Below are 25,626 nucleotides of genomic sequence, written 5' to 3' on the forward strand. Positions count from 1 at the left end.
GTTTTTGTGCTATTTTGATTTCCTGTATGCATTATGCGTTGACTGCTGTATTAATGCCTTTTGTATTTAAATTATATGTGTTGATATGTAATCCGCTGAGATCTGCGGATTTGCGGAATAGACATTATCAAATAAATAAAATAAATGTCAGTCCTCACACATAGGTTACATCATCCAATGGAGTTTGCATGGAACTTTTGATCTCAAAGATTCCAGATTTTCAGCATGCTCTACTGAGCATGTGTAGCTATAGCCCCCTCTCTGTCTCTCAGGCAGAGCCCCTCAGCCCATGAGATAGCAGATATGTGAAAAAGCAACTCCCAGGGGAGGCAGGAGGGAATTCTGAGGACTGACATCCCGCTGTCATCGGAGAACACCTGTTACAGGTGAGCAACTCCTCTTTTTCTGAGGACAAGCAGGATGGCAGTCCTCACACATGGGTAAATTCCAAGCTAGAGCCTGCCAAAAACAGGAAAAAATGGGGAAATCCTTTAGTGCAGAAGCATCACCATTTGCTCCCCCTTTTTTCGGTGAGGCAATTGACCTATAAGGGCTCTAGGAAGGGTTTTTCATCTCAAAAAGAATGGTATGACAGACTGAGAGACAGAAACCCTGATAGGAATCAAGGTGTCCGAAGGCAGGGGTGTAATTGAAGCACGGGATGAGAAGTCCACTAAGCTGCACAAAAACTAATACGGTTAGAGCTTCCAAACAGTAAACTATGACTAGCACAAGTAGGCCTAGTATCCCTTGGATACAGGCAAAGGCACAAATTACCAAGTACAAGAGGAAAAGGTTCTTGGATCAAAACCGCAAAGTGTTTTGGAATTTTTGTCTTTGGAGTCACAAGACAACCAAATACCAGCTGGTGCTAGAGAGCCCAGCAGAAAGAAAACTGCAGTTCACTTTCAGCTAAGTAAGAAGACAGATAGGGCACACAAAGCAATGCCCAAAGTGCATCCAAAAGAAACAACGGGCATGGAATCCATCCACAGAAGAAGTGGCAAGAAGCATCAGAATCTGCAGAAGATCCCACCTGCCAAATTACTTAAGATAACCCATTGTGGCACACAAGCTGAAACATCTGCATGGACAGGGACTGCCAACGAATGCATCTACTGACAGGATCACCTCTGAAAGAGGAAATAAGAACCTTTATGTGACTGCAATATGAGTGGGGAGCCACTTTTGTAAGATCCTTCACCCCCGACCAAAGCCACCTTAGATATGGCAAGTAGTCATAAGGCAGATATGTCAGTCAAGCAACAGAGGGAGGAGAATGCCCTCAGAGGGTGAGTGCCACCCAAACTTGACACTGATGAGTAGGAGCAGCATGAAATGAAACTATGCACTTTGTGCTCAGCAGGAATCCAAAGAGGCACTTTGCCCACACGAGAGGAATCCTCATCTCCTACTGGGGAGCAGATTTCCAGGAGAGGGAATCCCCACTTCTTCGAGGAGTCCTAATCCAGGAAGCTCATTGCCTGCTATAAGGCAACTCCATTGCATAGTAGTGCAATGGTGGAGCAAGAATTCCCGATGGATGGCCGTCAGATCCCATGTGAAAACAGAGGACGGCAGCCACTAAGAGGCTAAGCCAACCGGGAGGATGGGGTGTGAAAATCAACTCCTTCCCTGAGCAGAAAACGAGGCACCAAGAGTAAACCTACTGAGGACACCTCTCAAAAGCCAATAGTGAGACCTCTCATTCCCGAGGTAGGGGGAGAGTGCAATGTTGAACAGGATTGGTATGATTCAGGAAACTTTTCCACTCCCCAGATGAGAGTTGGACACAAACACAGACCTATGGTTCTATTGGCAGTTCCTGGTGGCTGCCTAGTCGACCACTAGGGACAACATAGCAACCAGGCACAGGAAAGGACAGTGACAATTATCCCCGTGGCTTATGTTGGTGCACTGATTCATGCAAATCAAGGGCTATATCATCACCCCGGTAGGTTCCATGTACTGGAGAGGGAATGTGCCATGGAGGCTCCCCCTAAAGGGGATCTATAGCATAAGTCAATAAGAGCGGAGGCCCATAAGGATCCATCCCCTCCTGATAGGGGAGGTATCCCTGGTATCCACCCCAGAAATTAAGTAAATAGGAATACATTCTTGGCCATAATATCCCATATACCGGCAACTGTGGTGCACAGGTATGTGATATCTTTTGCCACATGAAGAACACACATACATGCCAGTGGGCACCTAGTAACAGTGGTGCCCTTTTGTGGAATCTGAGTTTTGCAACAGTAGCGCTGTGCACCTACACTATGATACTCTGTCAGGCCAACAGTGATGCACATGTATGGACGATGCAATGCCTGTGGGCCAAGCAGTCTATGCATTGCTTGAACAGGCAATAAACTGCAGTGATGTATCACATATGAGGTGTTGCCATTAGTATCATAAGGCCCTCCCGATCCCAGACACATGAAGGCACTAGAAGGCGCACATGGCACTAACTGCCAATGGTTCCAGATAGCGATCAAGAGCCATCACATTAATGCACCTAACACAAGCAGTACAGCCTTGAAGGTATATCTTGGTATGCATGGTGACAATGCACAATACTGGAGACAACCTGTATGGCACCTACACACTGCCTCCCATGGTACCCAGGCACTCCATGGTGCCGACAGTGATGGTAGTGCTCCAGCGGTGTGTATGGAGAACAGAGGCATAGACAACCCCTGCCAGTAGCATCTTCAATGCTTCATTGTCCCGATGATGCTCTATGGCAGCAGTAGCACTCACCACGCTCAAGTGAGGGCAATGGCATAGACTGCATCACCCTGTGGCATCCTGCAATGCCTATACACTTGATGGTGAGGGCTCCCATGGGCCTCAATGATATGGAAGGTGTCCCAATGTGTGCTGGCATCCATGGCGCTTGATAGCGTCCATGGATGTGATGGCAACAATTGCAGATGCCTGCAACCCAGGTGCTCAGAGACAACCATGGCGCTCAGTGGCCATGGTGCATGATAGGCAGATAACTGCACTGATTCTGATGACATCCAAGATATCCATGGCATTTGATGGAGTCATGGCACCTGACAGTATCCATAGCACTCAATGTCAAGGTGCCTGATGATGACCCAGGTGTGCGTTGGTGACCCTGGTGCTCGATGGCCTTAAGGGCAACCCTGGTACTTGATGGTGTCGAGGGCCTCCATGGTGCTTGCTGGCATTACGGGGCTCAATGATTCTCAATGGTGTCCATGGTTACCTATAATGCCAAAGGTGACGATGGTGCCAATGGTGCCCTTAGCATTCGACGACCATGATGTCTTTCTTGACAGCGTCGATGGCACCCAGAGTGTTGGATGGTACTCAAGGTGCTCGCTGTCACCTATGGTATTTTACCTAATGGCATCCATCAAGGGCACCCACAGTGCTCAATGACACACTTAGCCCTTGATGCCACCTATCTATTTATATATATATAGATTTAGATAGATATAGAGATATACCACTACCAAAAAAAGCTACTATCAAAAATTATATATTTGAAAAGATGTGATTCAATAAGACAATTTCCACATTAAGAATATTTTTGTAATTATTGGGCCGGATTTTAAAACCTACGTGTGTAGGGTACATTTGTGCACACTACCTGGCGCTCACAAATGTACACCCGATTTTATAACATGCGCGCACAGCCGCGTGCATGTTATAAAATCCGGGGTCGGCGCATGCAAGGGGGTGCACACTAGTGCACCTTGCGCGCGCCGAGCTCTAGGGGAACCCCGATGGCTTTCCCCGTTCCCTCCGAGGCCCTCCCTTCCCCTACCTAACCCACCCCCAGCCCTATCTAACCCCCCTAACTTTGTTTAATAAGTTGCGCGCGCCGGCCAAGTTCCGGCGTGCGATCCCCGGCATGGCTGCTGTGACGGAGGCCTCGGTCTCGCCCTGCTCCGCCCCTACCCCGCCCCTTTCACAAAGCCCCGGGGCATATGCATATCCCGTGGCTTGCAAGCGTTGCTGGGCCTATGCAAAATAGGCTTGGCGTGCGCAGGAGCGTTATGCGCATAAATCCTTTGAAAATCTGGCCCATTGTGAATACATTGAAAAAGGGAAAAGCCAGTTCATAACTTACTGGACAATCAGGAAGCAAACATGCAACTCTGTCACACTGTGTGTTAGCAGGCCTCAAGGGATTTTAATCAATACTGGCAAAAAAACCAAAATTTATTATTTGCCTCACCAAAATTTTCTGAAACAAATTCCTTGAAAAATGATTAATAATAGCAGACAACAGACGAGTCTGATATCAATTGTGCAGGTGTAAAATTGTGCGAATAAGTTGCCTAATGTATTAGTGTAAATGTCTTATAAAATAGCAACTTATGAGCATTCCTCTTGGCCCTGCCCTCAATTGTCCCTAATCTGCCCCTTTATTGCAGAAGTAAAGGTGCACATGAAACCAAAAACGTGCATGTATTTTTGATGTTTATAAAATAGCATGTATGCAAGTACAAAGTACTTACATATGGATTTGTTGCTTGTATGTTCAGAACTCCTTTGAAAGTTCACTTCTGTGGCTTTTCCCCATTCTGTATTCATGGAAAAAGTACTTGATGAATCAGGTCCAGAGAGTCTGATTTTCCAAAGCATTTGCACACTTAAAGCTAGATATAACACCTTTAAAAGCACTTTACCCATGTAAGTAGGCTTTTGAAAATTGCTACAATGTATGCCATTGAATTGTCAATAGGTTTAGAACATAAAAACATAAGAATTGCCATATTAGGTTAGATCAAGGTTCCATCAAGCCCAGTATCTTGTTTCTAACAGTGGCCAATCCAAGTCACAAGTACCTGGCAAGTACCTAAACATTAAATAGATCCCATTCTTTATAATAGTTTTACACGTGTTAATTACATTCACATGGGTAGATGGCTTTTGAAAATTGCTAAGATAGTATGTTACATTTACTTGCAGAAATCCCTTTGAAAATTCACCTGTTAGTTTTACGAAAAGCTGGTCTGACATGGTTTGAGTTTGTTTTTTTCCTGGTAAACTCTGGAGGTGCATAAATACTGTCATGTTATACTGAATGACTGATCATAGAGATAATGAAATTGGATAAAGTTTAGACTACTTTGAAAACAAACCTTAAGCAAAAAAACAATAACCAAACATGAATTTGAAGATATAAAGAGCTGAGGAAATAATAAGTAACAAACTTGGATTTAAATGGTAGAGTAAGGGGAAGATGCTTTATACAGTGAGACAACTATCTTGTATAATGGGGGGGGGGGAGGAATGGGGGTTTTATGAGTATTTTGTAACCTGGATTGACCACTGTTGGAATCAGGATGCTGGGCTTGATGGACCTTCGGTCTGACCCAGTATGGCAACTTCTTATGTTATTATTATGCACAGGAGTAAATGTCTGAAGACCAGTGCTGGATATCCCACTGAGCAAACCCAAACATCTTTTTTGCAGCATAAGAAAAAATATATCATGAATCAAATATGCTTAGTTATTCTGTCATTTGTGCAGATCATGAATTTTGCAAAACAGAGGTCACAATGACTGCTGTAGAATCAGCTCCCTAATGAGGATATATATATAGATCAGTACCCAATACATTTTTAAATAAGAATATGTTAATACTGGAGCCTATTTACTAAGTCCTTTTAAAATCAGACATTAACCCAGGTTGACAGCCGATTTTTAATGTGTGCGTTAGCTGGAGATAAAATGCATGATTCACTAAGGGGTGTAAAGCCTTTGGTGAATCTGGAGCTAAATCTGGATTTGGATAGAAGATGATGCCAATGCTTTACATCAAGCAGTAATGCTGTCAGTAACGCGCACCTTGATGAAAGCTCTGATCTCATGCCCCACTCCAGAGTAAAGACCTCCCCAGCAGCCCAAATCCTCCATCCCTAATTCCGCAAACTAACTCCCACAGTCTCATCCCCTAACCCTCCCTCACTAAGACATGGCAGCCGCCTGGTGGCACAAATTCCCTCCCCCCCCTCCCCCCCATCCCACACAAGACAGGGACCCCCTGGTGACCCAATTACCTTACAGTCATCCCCTATCCACCCCTGGGCTCCTTCCCTGGTCTGTCCCTTTGGAGATCCTTGAAGCACAAGCTCGAGGGTAGGAGGGAGTACTTCTCCCTTGGCTTCTGCAGTGCTGGAGTTTGAAATGATAACCTTTGAAAACGGGACCTTGTACCAGTGCAGGCAAATAAAAAAAAATTATGGCAACCTAAGTAGAAGACAGTAATAGTTATGCTTGCACTTAAAAGACAAATTTTAAAACAAAACGCAGACCTGAATAGGGATGTGCAATCGTTTTTCCCGATGTCAACGAAATTTCCTAATTCGGAATGGTTCAGGAGAACCGAAAAACAATTGCATTTTTTTCTGAAATTTCGGAAAACATTCATTTTTGATTTAGTGCGTGCCCAACGGGAGTTAGCGCGCGCTAACCCAAAAATCGAGGCCCCTGAAAAAAAAAAACCCAAACCGCGGGAAAAATGAAATTCCTGCGGGGGGGAGGGGCCCGATTTGAAGCCCGACACAAAATTTTTACCTGGAGCACATCTCTAGACCTGAATGAAAAGCACCTAAGACTAAAGCAGCAATCAAAAATTAACCAGTCTAGGTATCTGTGGCAGGCTGGAGGAGTCCTCTTCATGGTGAAATGGTTTCCTCTTCTACGTGAGAAGTTCTCTTATAAGATCTCATTAAATTCATAGATCTAAACTGTATTTTCAAATATTTGTTTTTATTTCAGACTAGGTCTGAGTTTTAACCATATAACTTCTGTTGATAATGGATCCCTTGCTAATGTGCCTCATATCCGAGAACTTCATCTGGACCATAATTCTCTCACTAGAGTGCCTTCGGGGTTAGCTGAACACAAATACATCCAGGTATGATAATACTGCATTCTGCATACCCATCTCCAGGATTGGTCACTTTATCATTATGTATGAAATCATTTATATTATAACAAGACCTTTATGTGTGCATTGGAAATGGAAGTGTATAGAGAAAAACCTAAAACTTAAAATCCCTAAAAGGCTGGTTGGGCTTTTGAGTTATCTGACTACATGTAGGCAGATAACTTTAAGCAAGTTTATTCAGTGGGACGTTTATGCCACTGAATATAATGGGAAAACTTATCTGGATAAATTTTGGATTGATGTTGTTTAGTATAGTATGGGTTTTTTTTTATGTGTGTTTGTTTACTGTTTCTTTTTTTAATGCCTATTTGTAGATCAGCGGGCTACAAATGTTTAAAATAAATAAGTAAGCAAATAAATAAATGACGGAGAAAGGCCTTTGTGAGAATTTAGCTAAAGTGAGCTTGGGCTTCTAACAGTCTTCTTAAACCTAAATAGTGCTGGCTGCTAAAATGTACTACAGTGTGAGATCCATCTTTGCACCTCCCCTAATATCAGAAAAGACTCTCAAGTTTAGTTGCACCTTCCCATATCTCCCTAGTATTTTGCAATGTATAAGTATATCATACTATGCAGTAAGGCCTTAACATGAATGTTACGACGTTCCCAATTACGTACATCTAAGTGCTAAAATTAGTGCCTGCATAAATGTCAATGAGGGAACATCATATGCAAATGAAACTTTACTGGGCCCATGGGAAATAACATGGCATGGTTTCCCATATCTGACAGTTTCCATGGGCTTGACAAAGGCTGAGAAAGTAATGCGTGCCTCAGGCCAGGTGATGCAGTTTGTCTGGCCCCAGTGGTGGTTCCCATCCCTCATGCTAACTGGCCAAGAATGGAAGGGCTGGTTAGTACAGGGATTTTGATCTGTAGCTAGCAGGCATGACATACAGGTGTGCTCATAAGTTTACATACCCCTGGCAGAATTTGTAAGATGTGGAGCATTTTAAGAAAGCATGAGTGATCAGACAAAACAGGTCTGTTGTTTTTAATGTGTTTCAAATGAAACTGTTATGCATCACAGAATAGCACAATCTTTAAACAAACCATAGCAATAAAGGAAATAATCAAATGGTCCTGTTCAAAAGTTTTCATACCCTTAGTTCTTAATCTCATGTATGGCCCTCTTTTGCATCAATGCCGGTGTGCAGTCATATGTGATAGTGGTGAATGAGGCCCTTTATTTTCTCATGTGGTAAAGCTGCTCGGTTTCTCTTGGCTAAAAGCCTCCAGATCCTGTAAATTTTTTGGTTGCCTAGCATGAGCTGCATGTTTGGGTTCTCCCCAAAGTGGCTCAGTGATGTTAAGGTCAGGAGACCGTGATGGCCACTTTCTTCTGCTGCAGCCACTGAAGGGTCGACTTGGCCTTATGTTTCAGATCATTGTCATGCTGGAAAGTCCAAGTGCGCCCCATTTGCAACTTCATGACTGATGAATGCAAATTCTCCTCCAATATTTTCTGATAAGATGCATTCATCCTGCCATCAATTTTGACTAAATTCCCTGTGCCAGGTAGCTCACCCCTCCCCCCCCAAAAAAAAACCCAGCAGAGATCCACCTCCATACTTCATGGTAGGGCTGATGTGCTTCTCTTCATAGACCTTATTGACTGTGCTCCAAACATAAGGCCGAATTTTAAAAGGCCTATGCGTGTCGAAACGGGCAGATACCCACATGTGCCGTGGGTATTTTAAAATGCCCACAGCCATGTGTGTATTTGCCCACATGTGCAAAAGAAAGGGTTTGTGAAAAAGGGGTGGGCCGGGACAGTGCCCTTAGGCACTATCCCACTGAAGCGCGTGCCGGGAGCCGACTGGCCCGCGCAAGTTGCTGCTGCTCTGGAGAGTAAGTAAATTTTAGTAGGGGCTAGTAGGGGAAAAGGAAGGCAGGTTAGGTGTGTGTGTGTGTGTGTGTGTGGGGGGGGGGGGGGTTAGAAAGTTCCCTCCTAGTCCGTTCCTTTACTGGAGTGGACTAGGAGGGAACAGGGAATAGGGCCGATTGCATTGCCGCATGCAGATTGTAAAATTCCCCCCTACTTATGCGTGCAATTCGGCACATGAGCACACGTGCACGCACGCTTGTTATAAAATCGGTGCATCCGTGTGCGTGCACCGGGAACCGCGCACATATGGACGCCCACACGCGGGTCTTAAAATTTAGCTTATAGTGTTTATGGTTGTGACCATAACGTTCAATTTTGGCCTCATCACTCCAAATTATTTTCTTCCAGAAGCTTTGAGGCTTCTCCATGTGCTGTTTGGCATATTGTAAGCGGGCTGTTTTGTGGCATTGATGTAGCAATGGCTTTTTTCTGGCAACTCTACCGTGCAGCCCATTTTTGTTCACATATCTCTTTATTGTACATGCTGAAATATCCACACCACTTTGTTTCAGAGAAACCTGTATTTCACTAGAAGTTGGTTTTGGTGTTTTTCTTTGCATCCTGACATTTTCCTGGCATTTGTGTCCGAAATCTTTCTTGGGCTACCTGACCATGGCTTGATATTAACAGAACCCATAATTTTCTACTTCTTGATCAGAGTTTGAACAGTACTGATTGGCATTTTCAAATCTTTGGATATCTTTTTATATCCTTTTCCTGATTTGTAAAGTTGAGCTACATTTGCTCGCAGATCCTTTGACAGTTCTTTTGATTCTCCAAGCTTCAGTAACCACCAAAGTCAGTGCAGCCCTGGATGAAATGCACAAGGCTTTCTCAAGAGCTAGGAAACTCTCTGACTATTTATACAGATACTAATTACAATCAAACAAGGCACAGGTGTGGATAACTACCCTTCAATGCCATCTCTGCTTGTGCGTGTCAACTTGAAGTATATATTATCAGCCCAAACATTCAAGGGTATGTAAACTTTTGAACAGGGCAAGCTAATAAAGAGTGGAAGAGATGAGTGGTAAACAGTTGGGTAAATACCATAGGAAAGGGTATAGTGCTAGAAAGGTTCATGGATCCAATTTCAAAGGATTCAATAAATCAGACTTGAAGTCAACACATTCTTCATTTATTGAGTAATACTTTTGCAGAGAGGTCTTTAGGTCCCCCGACACGGACCGTGTTTCGCCACAAGGCCTGCTTCGGGAGGGACAGAGCCCAAAGGTAAAACTAGAAAGAAATAATTAAAACAATGCTCTAATCAGGAACCATAGAAATATCAGAGACACCAACAGTACAAATAAATGATTGGCGACATGAGACATACATATAAATGTGGATGGCAATATGAAAAATGGATGACTAACATAAGTAAATAATAATGATAATTAAATTATAAGTAAATGAACATAACACAACCAATAGAAATTTTTAATTTTAAAATAAGTGGTGAATCAGAAGGAAAAAAGGAGAGGAAGAGAGGAGAAAATGGGGGGGGGGAGGGAGAAGGGGGGAATATTGAGGACTCAATATAGAATTCTGCTGCTTCACACTCAACACATCTTAAGTCACACATTCCACCGGTATTATTTTTTGATGTTTTCATTTGTTGTTTTTTTCCTTCTCCCCCTTTGTCTTTTCCTTCTTCCCCTTTTCTCCCTTCCCTTCCCTCTCCTCCTCCTTCCCCCCTTCCCCCTCCCCCATTTTCTCCTCTCTTCCTCTCCTTTTTTCCTTATGATTCATCACTTATTTAAAAATTAAAAATTTCTATTGGTTGTGTTATGTTCATTTACTTATAATTTAATTATCATTATTATTATTTACTTATGTTAGTCATCCATTTTTCATGTTGCCATCCACATTTATATGTATGTCGCATGTCGCCAATCATTTATTTGTACTGTTGGTGTCTCTGATATTTCTATGGTTCCTGATTAGAACATTGTTTTAATTATTTCTTTCTAGTTTTACCATTGGGCTCTGTCCCTCCCGACGCAGCCCTTGTGGCAAAACACGGTCCGTGTCGGGGGACCTAAAGACCTCTCTCCAAAAGTATTATTTAATAAATGAAGAATGTGTTGACTTCAAGTCTGATTTATTGAATCCTTTGAAATTGGATTCTTGAACTTTTGAACAGGACCATTTTATTATTTCCTTTATTGCTATGGTTTGTTTAATGATTGTACTATTTTGTGATGCATAATAATTTAATTTGAAACACAATAAAAATAACAGATCACTCATGTTTTCTTAAAATGCTAGACATCTTACAAATGCTGCCGGGGTACTTGTTTTGTGCAAGTTACTACCATGGTTACACTAATATGACAAAAAATTAAAATGCATAGGGTAAAACATTGCATATCCAGAACTGATGGAAGCACTAAGGGGTAGATTTTTAAAGGTGCGTGCGTGCACACATGGACGCACTGATTTTATAATGTGAGCACGCTGCGGGAAGACGCCATCGTCCGGCCTCCTGCGGGCCTTGGCTTAGGCACGTGCACGTGCATCTCTTGCACCTTTAAAGGGGCCGTGGCGGGAAACTAGCCCATGGCCCCGGATGATGACATCATCGGGCCCTGCCATATAAGGCAGGGCCAGCCACTATTTCCTTGTCTTGGCAACAGGTTTCCACGTTTGTTCCTGTGCTCGTTGCCCATCGTTCCTGGTTCCTGATCCTGACTCGGTTCCTGGTTCCTGATCCTGACTCGGTTCCTGATCCTGACTCCGTTCCTGGTTCCTGTTCCTGACTCAAACCTTGGTCCCTTCCTTGTCTTGCTGGACTGACCTTTGGCTTTGACACTTGCTATGTTGGACCACGCTCAGGATTGACCCTTTGGCTTTTACCCTTACTATATTGGACCATGCTCAGGATTGACCCTCTGACTTTGACCCTTGCTATGTTGGACCATGCTCAAGATTGTCCCTCTGGCTTTGACCCTTGCAACGATTGACCACGCTCTGGACTGACCCTCTGGCTCTGCTAGACTCTGTACCTTGTCTTGCTCAGCTGCCTGCCCTGACACCAGCCTGTTTTGACTACGCCTTCGGTATCTCCCTGGACTTGGCCTTTCAGGCTTCGGCCTTCTCTTACCTGGGTGCCATCTGTCTCTGCCCTGTTCCTTTTGGCATCCAGGTTTCTGGATCCCTGCCTCATCCGGAACTATGCCGGTCCCTTGATACCTCTGCTGGTCTCATCTACTGGGAGTCATCACATGGAGGCCCGCCTAAGACCAGCCAGCCCCGGCACCCAAGGCCTCAACCTGTGGGGAGCGAGGGCTGGTATTGGCGAAGCTCCAGTTAGCCTCCGTCTCCTAGTCAGTTTCGCCTCCTGATGCTGGGGACCCGTGGGCCTTGCCCTATGGGTAGCATCAATTCCACCTCGGGCCAAGGGTTCACCACCAGTGCAACATACAGTCTCTTTTCCTCCCCAAGGCGCGAGTTCTTTATTGGGTAAGAAGAAAGTTTCCTTTCAGGACCCCGAGTGTTAAGGGTGTTTGCAGATCTTGTATATCCCTGGGTGAGGAGTACACAATAGTAGAGTTCCACTGTGGGTTATCTATGCCAGAACAAACTACTCTAGACTCTGTGGTGGTGACAAAAAGTAAAGTTTACTGGCAGATAAGCAGTTGGATATGGCACAAATGATTCAGTTCTCAGCCTCACAGTTAAGCCTTTCAAGTTACAGTTGTTTTTTTTCAATCTGTGCACAAGTATCTCTCACAGAGTCCCACAGTATCTCCACTTTCCAGGGAGTGGAGGAATGAAGGCCCTGGGTGGGAAAGGTACCTGCTTTTGTTGTGTGGAAGGGATTCCCCTCTGTCCCTGGATAAAAATGGACAAAACAATCTTGGCACAGAGAGTTTAAAAGTCTTTCTCTCTCCCCAGGGGCAAAAACTCCAGGTGAGTGTCCTTAATGATGTCAAGAAAAGTTCTTACTCATGGTTTTGTTAAGTCCGTTGGTTTTGTTTCCTTGTCCCTGGATCCACGATGGGAGGAAACGTTTTGAACAGCAGCTCTTGATGTTCCCTTTACGTAGGAAGGGGTAGCCAAACAAAGGCTCTTCCCTTGTAAATCAAATTAGCGCTGGAGGGTCCTGGTTTTGTGTCACCACCTCCTCCGACCCTGACAAGGTGTAGACGGGCAGGTCTTCGCTAACCTGGGCAGCCTCCCAGAAACATTCCCCAATCCCCGAGTCCAGATGGTGCACAGGGTTTCACCAGGATGCCTACCAAGAAAATTTAAAAAACCCAAAAAATATAACCAGAGGGATAGCCCAACCAGCTAGTCAGATTCCTCAGGCTGGGTTAGCCTGATTCACCTGACTGGGCCTGAAAAATGCAACTCAGATTAAACTCCTCGACTATCTCCTAACTTCACAAAACCCATAAAGGACTTCTCACACTCTCCATCTATGGAGCTGCTTAAAAAACCTCTTAGAGGGACGGTTATTCCAGACCCCTCAAAGGGAGAGGCTGCATTTGAATAGTATTTTCCCTCTTACTGACCTGCACTGAAAATAGTACATACCCAGGACTTACTGGTAACTGAAAATGGCTATTGGTTACATTAAGATCTGCAACAGTTGGCATGCCAGAAGGAGTAGAGAGAATGAAAAGTGATTTAAAGTTTGAAGCATAGTTGAAGATTTGGCATTTGGGATTCAATGCCAAAATGTGCAGAGTCATGCATCTGGGCTGCGGTAATCCAAAAGAGATGTATGTAAGGGGGTTGAAAGACTGATATGCACGGACCATGAAAGGGAACTTGGGGTAATAGCGTCTGGCGATTTGATGATGGCAAAGTAATGTGACAAGGCAATTGTTAAAGCCAGAGAATAATGGGCTACATAGAGGAATAAACAGAAATAAAAAGGAGGAGATAATGCCCTTGTACATGTCCTTGGTGAGGCCTCACTTGGAGTACTGTGTTCGGTATTGGTGCCCGTATCTCAAAAAGAATAAAGACAGGATGGAGGTGGTTCAGAGAAGGGCAACCAAAATGGTGTGGGATCTTCATTAGAAGACATATGAAGATTATTCCCTTCCCCCCCTATGATTTCCTCTCTGATGGATGAGGGATTGATTTGCTTTTTCTTATTGTAATTTACTTAAGGAATTTATTTTCCTAATCCACACTCTCTATTCCTTTACAAAGTACTGAGGTAGATCTTCAAACGATACGCGAGCGCATACTTTTGTTCGCGCAGCAGGCGCGTATCTTATAAAATCCAGCGTCGGCGCGCGCAAGGGGGTGCATATTTGTGCAACCTGCGTGCGGCGAGCCCAGCGCGGCCTGCCTGTTCCCTCCGAGGCCGCTCCGATTTCGGAGCGGCCTCGGAGGGAACCTTTCTTCGCCCTCCCCCCACCTTCTCCTCCCTTCCCCTACCTAACCCACCACCCCCCGGCCCTATCTAAAACCCCCCCTACCTTTGTCGGCAAAGTTACGCCTGCTGAAAGCAGGCGTAGCTTTGCGCGCGTCGGCCGGCAGCCCCACTCTGCCCTCCGGTCCCGGGAGCTGGTCCGGAGGCCTCGACCACGCCCCTGGGCTGGCGCCACGCCCCTGGGCCCGCCCCCGAAACGCCGCAGCACGCCCCCGAAACGCCGCATCGTTTCGGGGATGCCCCCGGGCACACCCCCTCCCTCCCCTTTTCGAAAGCCCCGGGACATACGCGCATCCCAGGGCTTTACGCGCGCCGGCGGCCTATGCAAAATGGGCGCGCCGGCGCGCGAGGGCCCTGTGCGCGTAAATCCGGAAGGATTTACGTGCGCGGGCCTTTTAAAATCCGCCCCATTATTTGTTTAATATTGTAAAATCCAATAAAGATAAAATAAAAAAGAAGACATATGAGGAGAGCTGAAGGATCTAAATATGTAATTGCTGGAAGAGAGGAGATACAGGGTAGATATGATATAGACCTTCAGAAACCTGAAAGGTTTTAATGATGCACAAACTTCAAACTTTTTCCATTGGAAAGAAAACAGTAGAAATGAAACTCCAGGAGAGACGACTCATATCCAATGTCAGGAAATATTTCTTCATGGAGAGGGTGATGGATGCCTGGAATGTCCTTCCAGAGGAGGTGGTGAAGATGAAAACAGTCAAAGAATTCAAAGGGGCATGGGATAAACACTGCGGATCCCTAAAGGCTAAAGGATGGAAATGAAGAAAAGGGTGCATGGGGGTAACCTACACAGTGCAGTGGTTACTGCATTTAAGAGAAGGCATGGGAATTACTACCCTTAACCAATAAGCCTTGATGCTTTTGACCCAACTGCAACATAACTCTGCACTTCAATGGGGGGGGGGGGGGGGGGGGGGAGGAGAAGGAACAGGTGAATTTGATTCATTCAACAATCAACATGGGTCCTGACTTTTACAGTCTGGGGTACTGGTAAGCATGGGGGTAACCTGCATGGAGCAGCAGTTCTATCCTTAAGAGAAGGCATGGGGATTACTACCCTTAACCAATATGCCTTCAAGTTTTTAAAGCAACTGCAACTCTTATGCTCAGGCTTGTGGACCCTTGGGCCGACGGGAGGATAGTATACCTTGGAGGAAGATCCATAGGTTCTCCCATCGGGTGGCGAGGCAGGAACAGAAGATGTGACCAGCTGACCCTCGGCACTGTAGACAGGTGCGACTGTGAAGATGGACGAAGAGTCGTGACGTCAAGGAACGGAGGTGTGTCTTCGCCACTGGAAGTCCGCGGTCCCCCCAGGAGGAACCCGTAGGGACCCAGACCGCTGGGACTTAGGTGGACCTTTGAGAGGTCAAGGAACAGACGTATGGTGCAAGGGCTGTCTGGAGTTTCACCCCTGGAAACCCACGGTCCTCCCGGGAGGAGCCCATAGGGACCCGGGCCGCTGGGACTTAGGTGGGCCCTTGGAGACGATGGTCAGGAAGAGGTCCAAGGTCAAGTGCCAGAGGGTCGTCGCTTACCAGTCCGAGGTCACACACCGAGGTATCACCACTTGCCAGTCTGAAGTCACACCCCAGAGAATCACCGATTGCCAATCCGAAGTCAATACCAGGAATCACCGCTAGCCGATCCGAAGTTAGGAACTAGGAATACCCAGATGAAACTGGAACAAGGAATCAAGACGCTGGAACCCACCGAAGCAAGCAGACTCAAACAACGCTCACAGGAGACGTTGCCAAGTCAAAGAATGGTCAGAGGAAATCTCCTTTTATACTTCCTCTGGCCCTGTGGATAGGAATCAGCTGAGAGCAATTAAAGGGATGAAGTCCCTTTAATTCTAGTGAAGAAGCGTGGTTTGCGCCTAAGATGGCGGCGGCCATCTTGGATCTGGGCCGCGGAGGAGAGCAGCAGGTGAGTGTGAGGGAGGAGCAGGAATGGCTCTGAACCTGGCGGCTCGCCCGGGGGCCTGTGCCGACGCGTGGGGGGGCCGAGCCCAGAGCAGGGCAGCCAGACCCGACGCAGCTGGTGGCCCGGTCAGGAAACGAGGTAGGGGACCGTGCCCGCGGGCGGCCACGGAACACAACAGCAACATCGCTCTCCGCTTCAACAGTGGGGGAGGGGGGGAATTGGTTTCAGATGGCAATGTGGGCCCCCAACGTTTATGGTCTGGGGTACTGATACACAGACATTAGGAAAAAAGCACAGGACTGCTTCTTTGGCCAAATCCAAAAGTAAAGCCTGTCAAGCAGCATTATCTGAACTTTCAAGAAGTTTCCTCATCAGTAAAAACGTTGCCAGCAGTAATTTTTTATGGGTTTGACAGTTTCTTGGTTTTGATTGTAAATATGACTACCCTTATCATAAGGTTTGGAAATAAATGCACAGAGTGGCAGTTATTTCCATGGGGGTAACCTTCACAGCATGACAGATACTATTTGAAGAAGCTTGCTGGGCAAAGTGGCTGGACATTTGGTCCTTTTCTATTGTCATTATTATGTTACTATTTATGTATATCAAATATATTATAAATTCATGATTTTTATTGTGTGTTGGGTGGATGCCAGGCTGTAAGATTCACCTAAGGTTCCCGATACCCTTGCACCAGCTTTGTGAATACTACATTAGGAGGCATTGTACTATGCGTGTTAAATTTTTACCCATTCACATGGTACAATTTTGGGATGAGTTTTATTGTTTACTATTACTATTACTATTATTGGGGGAGGGAGGGCAGAGGGGGGGAGGGTTGGGGACTGACAGGTGTTAATTGTATGGAGGTGCTATCAGGGGGACGAGGGGGGAGCAATCACAAAGTGAACATGGACATAAGAGGGTAAAACACATTAGCCAAGTAGTTAGGGCGCACGAAGGGGCGAACAAAGGGGCAGGCCCCTTTGTCGCGCTCCTTCGTGCGCGCGACGCCTGGCGCGCGACGCCAGGGGAGGGGTTCTAGTTATGAATCCCCAGCGAGTCGCCGACGAGTGAGGTCACAGGAGCGCCGGTGCTGCGATTGGCTGGCTGCCCACGTTGCCGCAGGTAAGGAAGGGCCTTTTGGAGCGGAGGGCCGGAGGGTAGAGCCTCGCGATCGGCGGGGGAGCCCGTTGGGGCTCTGCAGGCTTGTGTACAATTCTAGCTTCATTTTCTGTTTTATGCCATGCGTGAATTCTGAGAACCTACTTGACCCTTTCCAAGTCTGTGATTCTTTTTATTGTATCAAAAGAAACCCAATTAATCCATAGCTAAAAATAAGTTTTGCTGGTAAATGTATTGCAGGGTATGCAATTTATTTTGGGGAAGTATTCAACAACATGTGAATTTCAAAGCAAAACATTGAAGTCATTAGAAAAACTGGCTCAAATCTCAGCCTGTTTATCATTTCCTATTTCTAGATATATGAAATGCCCCAAGTCTCCTGTCCTGTATGTTTGTCTTATTAAATTGTAAGCTCTGAATAGGGACTATTATTTTGTGTGTTTGTACAGCACTGTATATTGTGTAATGCTATATAAATGATAAGTAGTAGTAGTAGAAACTCTTTGGAAAATTCATGTAATCAGGAGACTGACTGTATATCTGCTATCCTGGTGAGAATACAAAGCTAAGGGCCATAATATCAGGGCTGCTCCTGGTTCAAAGCAATGGCAACCAGCTCCTGGACACAAAGACTTTTTTAAAACTTGGTTTTATTATCAAAAAGTTTCAAGATGCCACACGTCCTTTGGACCCAGTAAGGCCTTGCATGAAGGTACGTACCCTTTAAGCCAGGTTCGTATCAGCAATAAATTATCATCGAATTGTCATTGCCGGAGCTGGTATAACACATTCATAAACAGAGGCATGTCTGAACCTGCATGGATAAAATGGCCCCAGATACACAACAGCCACATATCTGGTTGAAGTGGCACATTTTCCTGAATACCAGCTCATAGAGCAGCTGTCGGCAGATGCAAATCCCACATTTTGAATACTAATATGAATATTCATGAATTCTATAACAATTTATGGCACAATTGGTTTCCATTGTAATTAAATCCAAATTATTTCCAAGCAATAATTTGCCAAGATTCATATTTGGTTAGAAAAAGAAATAGTCTGCCGATCCCTAATGGTGAGGAAGTCAGTTATTAGTTTCACCCAACTAATTTTATTAATTTATTACACATAAGCTGTATAGCATTGAATGGATATAGTGTAAATTTATCAATAGGAATTTTAAAGCACAAGAAATAAAAAATTAACAGTAGATATTAAGTGTGCATTACACAGTTAAGAACCATTTCTGAAAGACAGATTAAGGAAACTGCAGAATAGGCAGAAACAAAATGCAGGTAATGAAATACATGATCTTTCATTGCCTCTGCACGATCACTTTCTCATAACTTCAATTATATATTGCAGATTGTCTACCTTCATAGCAATAAAATTGCTGTGGTGGATTCTAACGACTTTTGCCCTCCTGGTTACAACACGAAGAAGGCCTCATACTCAGGTGTGAGTCTTTTCAGCAACCCTGTACAATACTGGGAAATCCAGCCATCGACTTTCCGATGCATCTATGAACGCTCTGCAATACAGCTTGGAAATTATAAGTAAAACTCATCTGGATGGTGTCCAATTATATTTTAGATACTGTACAAATCCTTGTTGTCAAAGCCTGTTAGTATTGTTAACAATGATAAAAGTCAAGTACTGAAATTTCACTGTAGAGTGTATGCCTTAAATTGATGTATACTAAATGGTACCTCCTAACTGTGGCAACTATAGGCTGTTCCCTTATGCATGCTGGAATCCTCTAGAAGATTTGTGTATGGAGTTAGGCAAGTTCCAGTTAGTGAGTTTTCTGGGATCCAGTATGGATTATGATTTCATTGAATACCTCTCCATTCAGTTTGCAACCATTCGATGTCACATGTACTTCAGATCGTTGGTGAAAGTTCAGAACATTTCTGAAAACTCTCACAAACTATTTTTTTAAGTTTGTAAGACAGCTTGATATTTGAGGTGTAAGAGCACTTCTTGGCAGCCCAGAGTTCCCATTAGGCAGAACAGGCAGCTGCCCAGAGGCGCTGGGCTAACAGCGGTGCCTCTGTCGCCTCTGTCTCTGCAGCAATTTCTTCTATATGCTGTTCAGCATGAGAGAAAGAGTCCCTGTCAGAGTTGCCCCCCTTAAAGGTGCAGAAACAGACAGCAGTATTAGGCCCACCCCTTGCACCTTTAAAGGGGGATGGGTCCAACTGAATGCTGCTGCTGCGGCTCGGGCTGCTTGAGAGAGAGGGAGAGGAAAGCTGGCAAAAGAGGTGGCACTTCTTTCAGCGTAGGCCTGCTTCTTAGCTAGCTGTGCTTCATCTCTCAGTTGCAGAGACATTTTGATGAACCTTCTTACTGTATAAAAGTGCCTCCTGGCCGACTAATTGCAGATGCACATTTGGCCCACAGAGAAGCTTGGGTTCCAATGTAGTTATTGGGGGTTTAGTTAAGAGGTAGTGACTGGGTCATAAGGATTCATATCCCTTGGCCAAGTTGGCCTGCACTGAGAAGAGGGAGGGGGGAAGAGTTAAATCTATGTTAGTTTACCCATATCATTACAGAAAAGTACATTGCTTGTAACAACGTTAGAACTTGAAGGATCCTGAGTGAAAAGGAAACTTCCTGTAGTTGCCACTGTAAATTTATAAGGCCTAAATATTTTTAAACAGTTGAGAGAGAAATACCTTACAGATTCCTTTCGTCTAATGGCATTTCAAGTTTTCATCCTCTGCATGCTTCCTTTAGTGTTTTTCTGTTAAGTTCATCCATTTCCCAGATTCCACCGCAGATGAGGTTCCGAGTAAATGTTTGTCTGACATTGATGTTAAAAAGAAAATGATGATCACTGTTTGCTACTAACCGCAGATCGGAGGGAACTGAATAACAACTAGACAAGACTAACTATGTATTATGTATTCTTAGACAGAATGAACCCCGTTGATCTTAAATCAAGCCCTGGAGGTTTAGAAATATTCACTGCAAATTTCCACTTCAAGTCTTTTTGTCTTGAATGTTAACTACTTCGCACAAGCACTTAGAGGATAATATGTATTATTTCTGCTAAGGTCCAATTAGGTTTTGGTTATACAAATAAAACCATACTGTATACTAATTTAGTAAAAGTGTTTATAGGTCATTCAAAAGCAATACACATAAAGAAAATACATCATTTTGTTGACCAAATAAATCATTTGAATCACAAGGCATTTTCTATTCCTATCCGTCACAAAGCTTACTTCAGCTCATGATGAAACTCTGTATGCCATATTTTTATTGTAATAAAAGTTCAAAATAATTGCAATATTGTTTACCATTTTAAGTGTAGGCAATTTTTGTGTTTCCTTGTGGTTATGACACTGGGATTATACAGTATATCCTTCTATGCACACCACTAGAAAGAAGATGATTCTATGTAATGTAGATATGGTAAACTCTTACACTTTCATTTTAATCAACTGGAGGTAAAGGGTCCGGACTATCAGATGATCAACTGCCCTCACCAATAAGAAAAAAATGTCAGGCCGCACAGGAACTCTTGTTGCTGTAACTATTATACAGCTAGATTTCCTGGTGTCCAGAATAGATGATAATTTTCTAGGTTCAGGCTACCTGCTTGAAAATTCTGATGATTCATAAAACTGAAGTGAGCGTAAAACAGTAGATAAAATAAAGGGAAAATGCTACCTTTCAATAAAGGTGACACCATACAATAACAGCATAGCTCCAGTTTGCTAAATACAGGGTAGGCCAATATTAGGTCAATCCTTGCAATTTATAGCTCTGGTCTCAAAGTCTGCCAAGGTTTCTATTCCTGTTTGTTCCATATAGTACAGGTCTCAGAAGTGCTGAATTTTATTGATAAGCAGTGCTCAAGGATAGTCATCTATGTCTTAACCAGATATTTATGTTCAGTTCCAGCTGCAATCTAGCTGGCTAATATGCAGCTGAATTTAGGGTTAACACTAGCTGGCCAAAATCTAGCCAGCTAGATTGTTGCACCCAAGTTTGGCTGGCTAAGGGTCAGATTCATCAAGACTTTTCTCCCATTTTGTGTCTGTGGGAAAACCCTTAGGGGCAGATTTTCAAAGGGTTACGCGCGTAACCCCTGAAAAGTTGCCCCTTCCACCCCTGCGCGCGCCGAGTCTATCTTGCATAGGCTCGGCGGCATGCGCAAGCCCCGGGACGCGAGTAAGTCCTAAAGCTTTCCTGGGGGGCGTGTCGGGGGGCGTGTTGCGGCCGGCACATCATCGGGGGCATTCCGGGGGCGGGGCCATGGGCGTGGATGCGGCCCAGGGGTGTTCCGGGGGCGTGGACGCGGCCTCCGGACCAGCCCCCGGACCGGCGTGTGCAAGTTACGCCTGCCTTGGGCAGGCGTAACTTTTGAAATAAAGGTGGGGGGGGGGGGGGAATTAGTTAGGGCCGGGGGGCAGGTTAGTTAGGGGAAGGAAAGGGAAGGTGGGGGAAAGAAAGGCAGTCGGCTCGGCACGCGCAGGCTGCCGATTTTGCGTAGCCTTGCGCGTGCCGGCCCCACAAAGATCTTTTAAAATCCAGTGTACTTTTTAAAAATCTGCCCCTTAGTGAATCAGGTACTAAGGTAGCTGGCTAATACCGAAAATCAATGACAGCTTGCATCCCCTATCTCAACTCCACCCATAAGATCACTCATTTTTTGAGCAGCTACACACAGAAACCTAGTGAAACCAGCTGCCTATATTTAGATGTTCAGAATGCCTTGGTCTGGAATCTAAAATTTGAACTAAGATCAGCTTGCTTTCATTGCTTATAGCCTTACTTACAAAAAGATTTTCCCTCATTTTGTACTTATGGGGATAAGGTTTTTGAAATCAGGCCCCAGGGGTAACGGGATCACTTTAATGCTAGTTGGTTTGTACCACATCAAAAATATTATGCCCAAAAACATTTTTCCTGTGTCTTATCATTTTGGTTAATTGAACAAAAAGTAGATTGGAACTCATGGCACAAACATGTGTTACTTGATTTCTGAAAAACCAACAGTAGTGTGCAAAAGATGCTTGCAGTTGCCCATCAACCTAAAGGTCACTACAGTGTACAAAAAAACTAATAGTTTTACAGAAATAGAAGAATCCATTGGAACATCTACTAATGTGGTAGTTGCTACTAGATAGAATTCAACCATTTATTTTTCAGAGACACAATAGTGACCAATGACATCTTGACCAATGATAAAGAAGTTAAATAAGCAATTTTCAATAATTAAGCCCAGTGGAAGTGAATGTCCAGATTGTGCAGGTTCCTTGAAACCTCTGGAGAGGCTAGTGAAGAAGTGAATGTACCATGTTGCTTTTCTGATAAAGCTGCTCAATAACTTTTCAAAAGCAGCAGGATGTCCCAATGTCAACATGTAGAAGTGTTTTACTTGTGGAAGAACTCAAAGCCTTGGATGAGAACATCAGGATTTCAGCCATGTTAAAGTCAGAACATCCTATCTTGCTAATAATATTGTGTAATACAGAACAAAAAAGAGCCAATTTGATCCCCATGAAAATAACATACACACAAAAAAAAGGAATCCGCAAAAAAATATATCTAAACTTTACCTCTCACAATTGTTGCTTTTGAATTACAGATAGAACAATTCATATAAGATTTTTTAATCAGCGCAAGGCATTATTCAGCAAAAAATTGTTAGTGACTGCATCAGCAAGCCTGACAGTGTGCCTTCTAAGATTAAAAAAAAAAAGGCTGTCCGGACTACTCAATCATCTGTGGTATCGTAAGAGTCTTATCAATCTCCTATTTTTATCCACAATTCAATTTTTTCTGTATATATATATATTTTTTAATTTTGATGAAAACAATATTAGTTCAAATTTTCTCACATTAATGGCTTGTTAACAGCTGGTTTTTCACGAATCCTGCTTCTTCAGGAACCAAAACTTTAATTTTCAAATGTGTGCCCGACATTAATCGATGCCAAAAAATGTTGCATTTCTTGCTGTTATCCATTCAATTGTGCCCAACTCCTACCAAATAATTTCATACTGTCAAAACAATTGTTTTTAATAAAGAAAGAACATTTACTTATCTTTGTGTTGGTAATTGTACAACCTCATCTGGGATGCCATGCCTCAACTATCTTCTCTGCCGGGACAAAGACCGCCCAACTCTTATGAAACCGCAGATGACTGAGTAGTCCGGATGGCCTTTTTTTAATCTTAGAAGGCACGTTGTCAGGCTTGCTGATGCGGTCACTAACAATTTTTTGCTGAATAATGCCTTGCACTGATTAAAAAATCTTATATGAATTGTTCTGTCTGTAATTCAAAAGCAACGATTGTGAGTGGTAAAGTTTTGATATATTTTTTTGTGGATTCCTTTTTTTGTGTATGCATAATAATATTGTATGAAAGCACACAAAACAGGCAGTGTAAATAACACAACACCTATATTAAATATATAACAACAGAATAATGTGTGGCGATCAATTTACTGGTCAAAATAACTATGTACAGTAGGTTTTTAATAAGTGCATATAATCACAAATGTGGTACAGACTGGTTCTGAGAAGTAGATTTACAAAATTGTAATACACATAAGGATCCCGACATGGCCGGGTTTCACATCAGGGGCTGCGTGAGGGGGCCCACAACTTCTAAGAGTCTATAAAACAAAAGTCAATCAAATATTGAGCAGGTAAGCGCACACAGTCAAACACTACATAATAATATTTAAATGGGGGCAGAACCAGGAAAGAACTCAGGAAAGAGGAGAAGGAAGAAAGGGGGGAGAAGGGTAGGGGGAAGAAGGGGGGAAGGCAGAGGGAAGGGGGAAAGGAAAATAAAAGGGGGAAGGGGAAGGGGGAGGAAAGGAGATGGAGTAATTAAGGAAAGCGGGAAGAAAGTGAAGAAAAAGTTCAAGTCTTACAACCTGAAAAATCAAAGGCGGCTCAGTGAAAGGGATCGTGAGTTGATTGTATGCAATCTACAAAGAAAGGAAAGAGAAAGAAGAAAAAAGTAAAATATCCATCAAACAAGAATAAACACAGAACGGAAATGCAAAAGGTTGCAAAACTTACTAGAAGAATCAGTTGAGCATTACAAGGGATTAGCTTTTAAAAAAGGGGAGGAGAGCCATTCTAAATTGTGCTCAAGAAAAATAGACATAAGGAATACCTAAATTATTTAGAAAACACGGAGCTTCCATGGGATATGCTTGCGCAGTCAATGGATTCCTTGGCCACGAGACAAACAGTCCGCCTGCGGTACTATAATGGAGTAAGGTCTGAAAAAATGAGAAAATGGTAAGAGATAAACAAGAGAGCCATTCAAAATTGTGCTCAAGAAAAATAATAAACGTAGGAAATACCTAACAACGATACACGAGACATTTGTGGGAAATGCTTGTTCGGTCAATGGAATCCTTATCAGCGGATCAACCAATCCACCCGCGGTGCTCTTAAAGATAAACATAACAGAAGATTACGCAGGGTACCACTCACTTGGATGGCAGATAGTGGAAGGAATGACTCTAAAGAGGAACGATTCTAAAAATGTCCCATTATAAAACAATTTTAAAGATGTCTCGCTATAAATTTATTAATTAATTAATTTATTTAAAGTTTTTTCTAGACCGACATTCGTTGGAAACATCATATCGGTTTACACATAAACATAACAACAGCGAATAGACTTTACATTGGAACAAAGTTGAGAACATGAAAATACCTAGGGAGGGGTTGGCTACAAAGTGGGAGAAACTGGTTACGAAAGTTACTAATTGATGTATTTGAGTAACTTGATATATAGGCAACAACATATTTACATATTAGCATATTAGCCAGGCGTGTGGAGTTTCTAGGATATATGAAGAGGTTAAGGAAAAAAATTGACAGGGGCCTTGCGGAAGAGGGGAGGAAAGGGGAGAGGCTGGAACTGTGCAGATAAGGGAAATATAGGTGGTAGAGTGGTGTAGAGTGTGAATGAGAGTGGGTCATGAGTATGCTTGTATGAAGAGCCAAGTTTTTAGCTTTTGTTTGAATTTTTGCAAACAGGGTTCTTGGCGTAGGTCGGTGGGCATAGTGTTCCATAATGTAGGACCTGCAATGGATAGTAAGCGCTCTTTAGTGGAGTTGTGGTGAGTAAGTTTAGGTGAAGGAGTGTATAGGGTTGCTAAAAAGCGGGATTTTATTTATTTATTTATTTAACATTTTTTTATACCGACCTTCATAGTAATAACCATATCGGATCGGTTTACATTTAACAAGGGTATAACTGTAGCGTAACTAGAAGCAAAAGCAAATTAAACAAAAGAAATGAATAAGGCAAAGTTACATTCAACAAGGATAACGAACTTGGAAG

General features: G+C 43.6%; 1 protein-coding gene across 1 annotated transcript in view; it reads left to right on the forward strand.

The window, feature by feature from the left end:
* Nucleotides 1–20,600, forward strand: part of DCN (decorin) — a 94,395-nt gene extending 73,795 nt beyond the window's left edge. The window contains exons 7-8 of the mRNA XM_029601635.1: nt 6,767–6,905; nt 18,659–20,600. Of these exons, the coding sequence (XP_029457495.1) occupies nt 6,767–6,905; nt 18,659–18,853 (334 nt within the window). The 3' untranslated portion in view covers nt 18,854–20,600. The remainder of the gene's footprint in view (nt 1–6,766; nt 6,906–18,658) is intronic.
* The last annotated feature ends 5,026 nt before the right edge of the window (nt 20,601–25,626 follow it).

Source organism: Rhinatrema bivittatum, chromosome 4 (genome assembly GCF_901001135.1).
Source record: "Rhinatrema bivittatum chromosome 4, aRhiBiv1.1, whole genome shotgun sequence".
NCBI classification, from domain to species: domain Eukaryota; kingdom Metazoa; phylum Chordata; class Amphibia; order Gymnophiona; family Rhinatrematidae; genus Rhinatrema; species Rhinatrema bivittatum.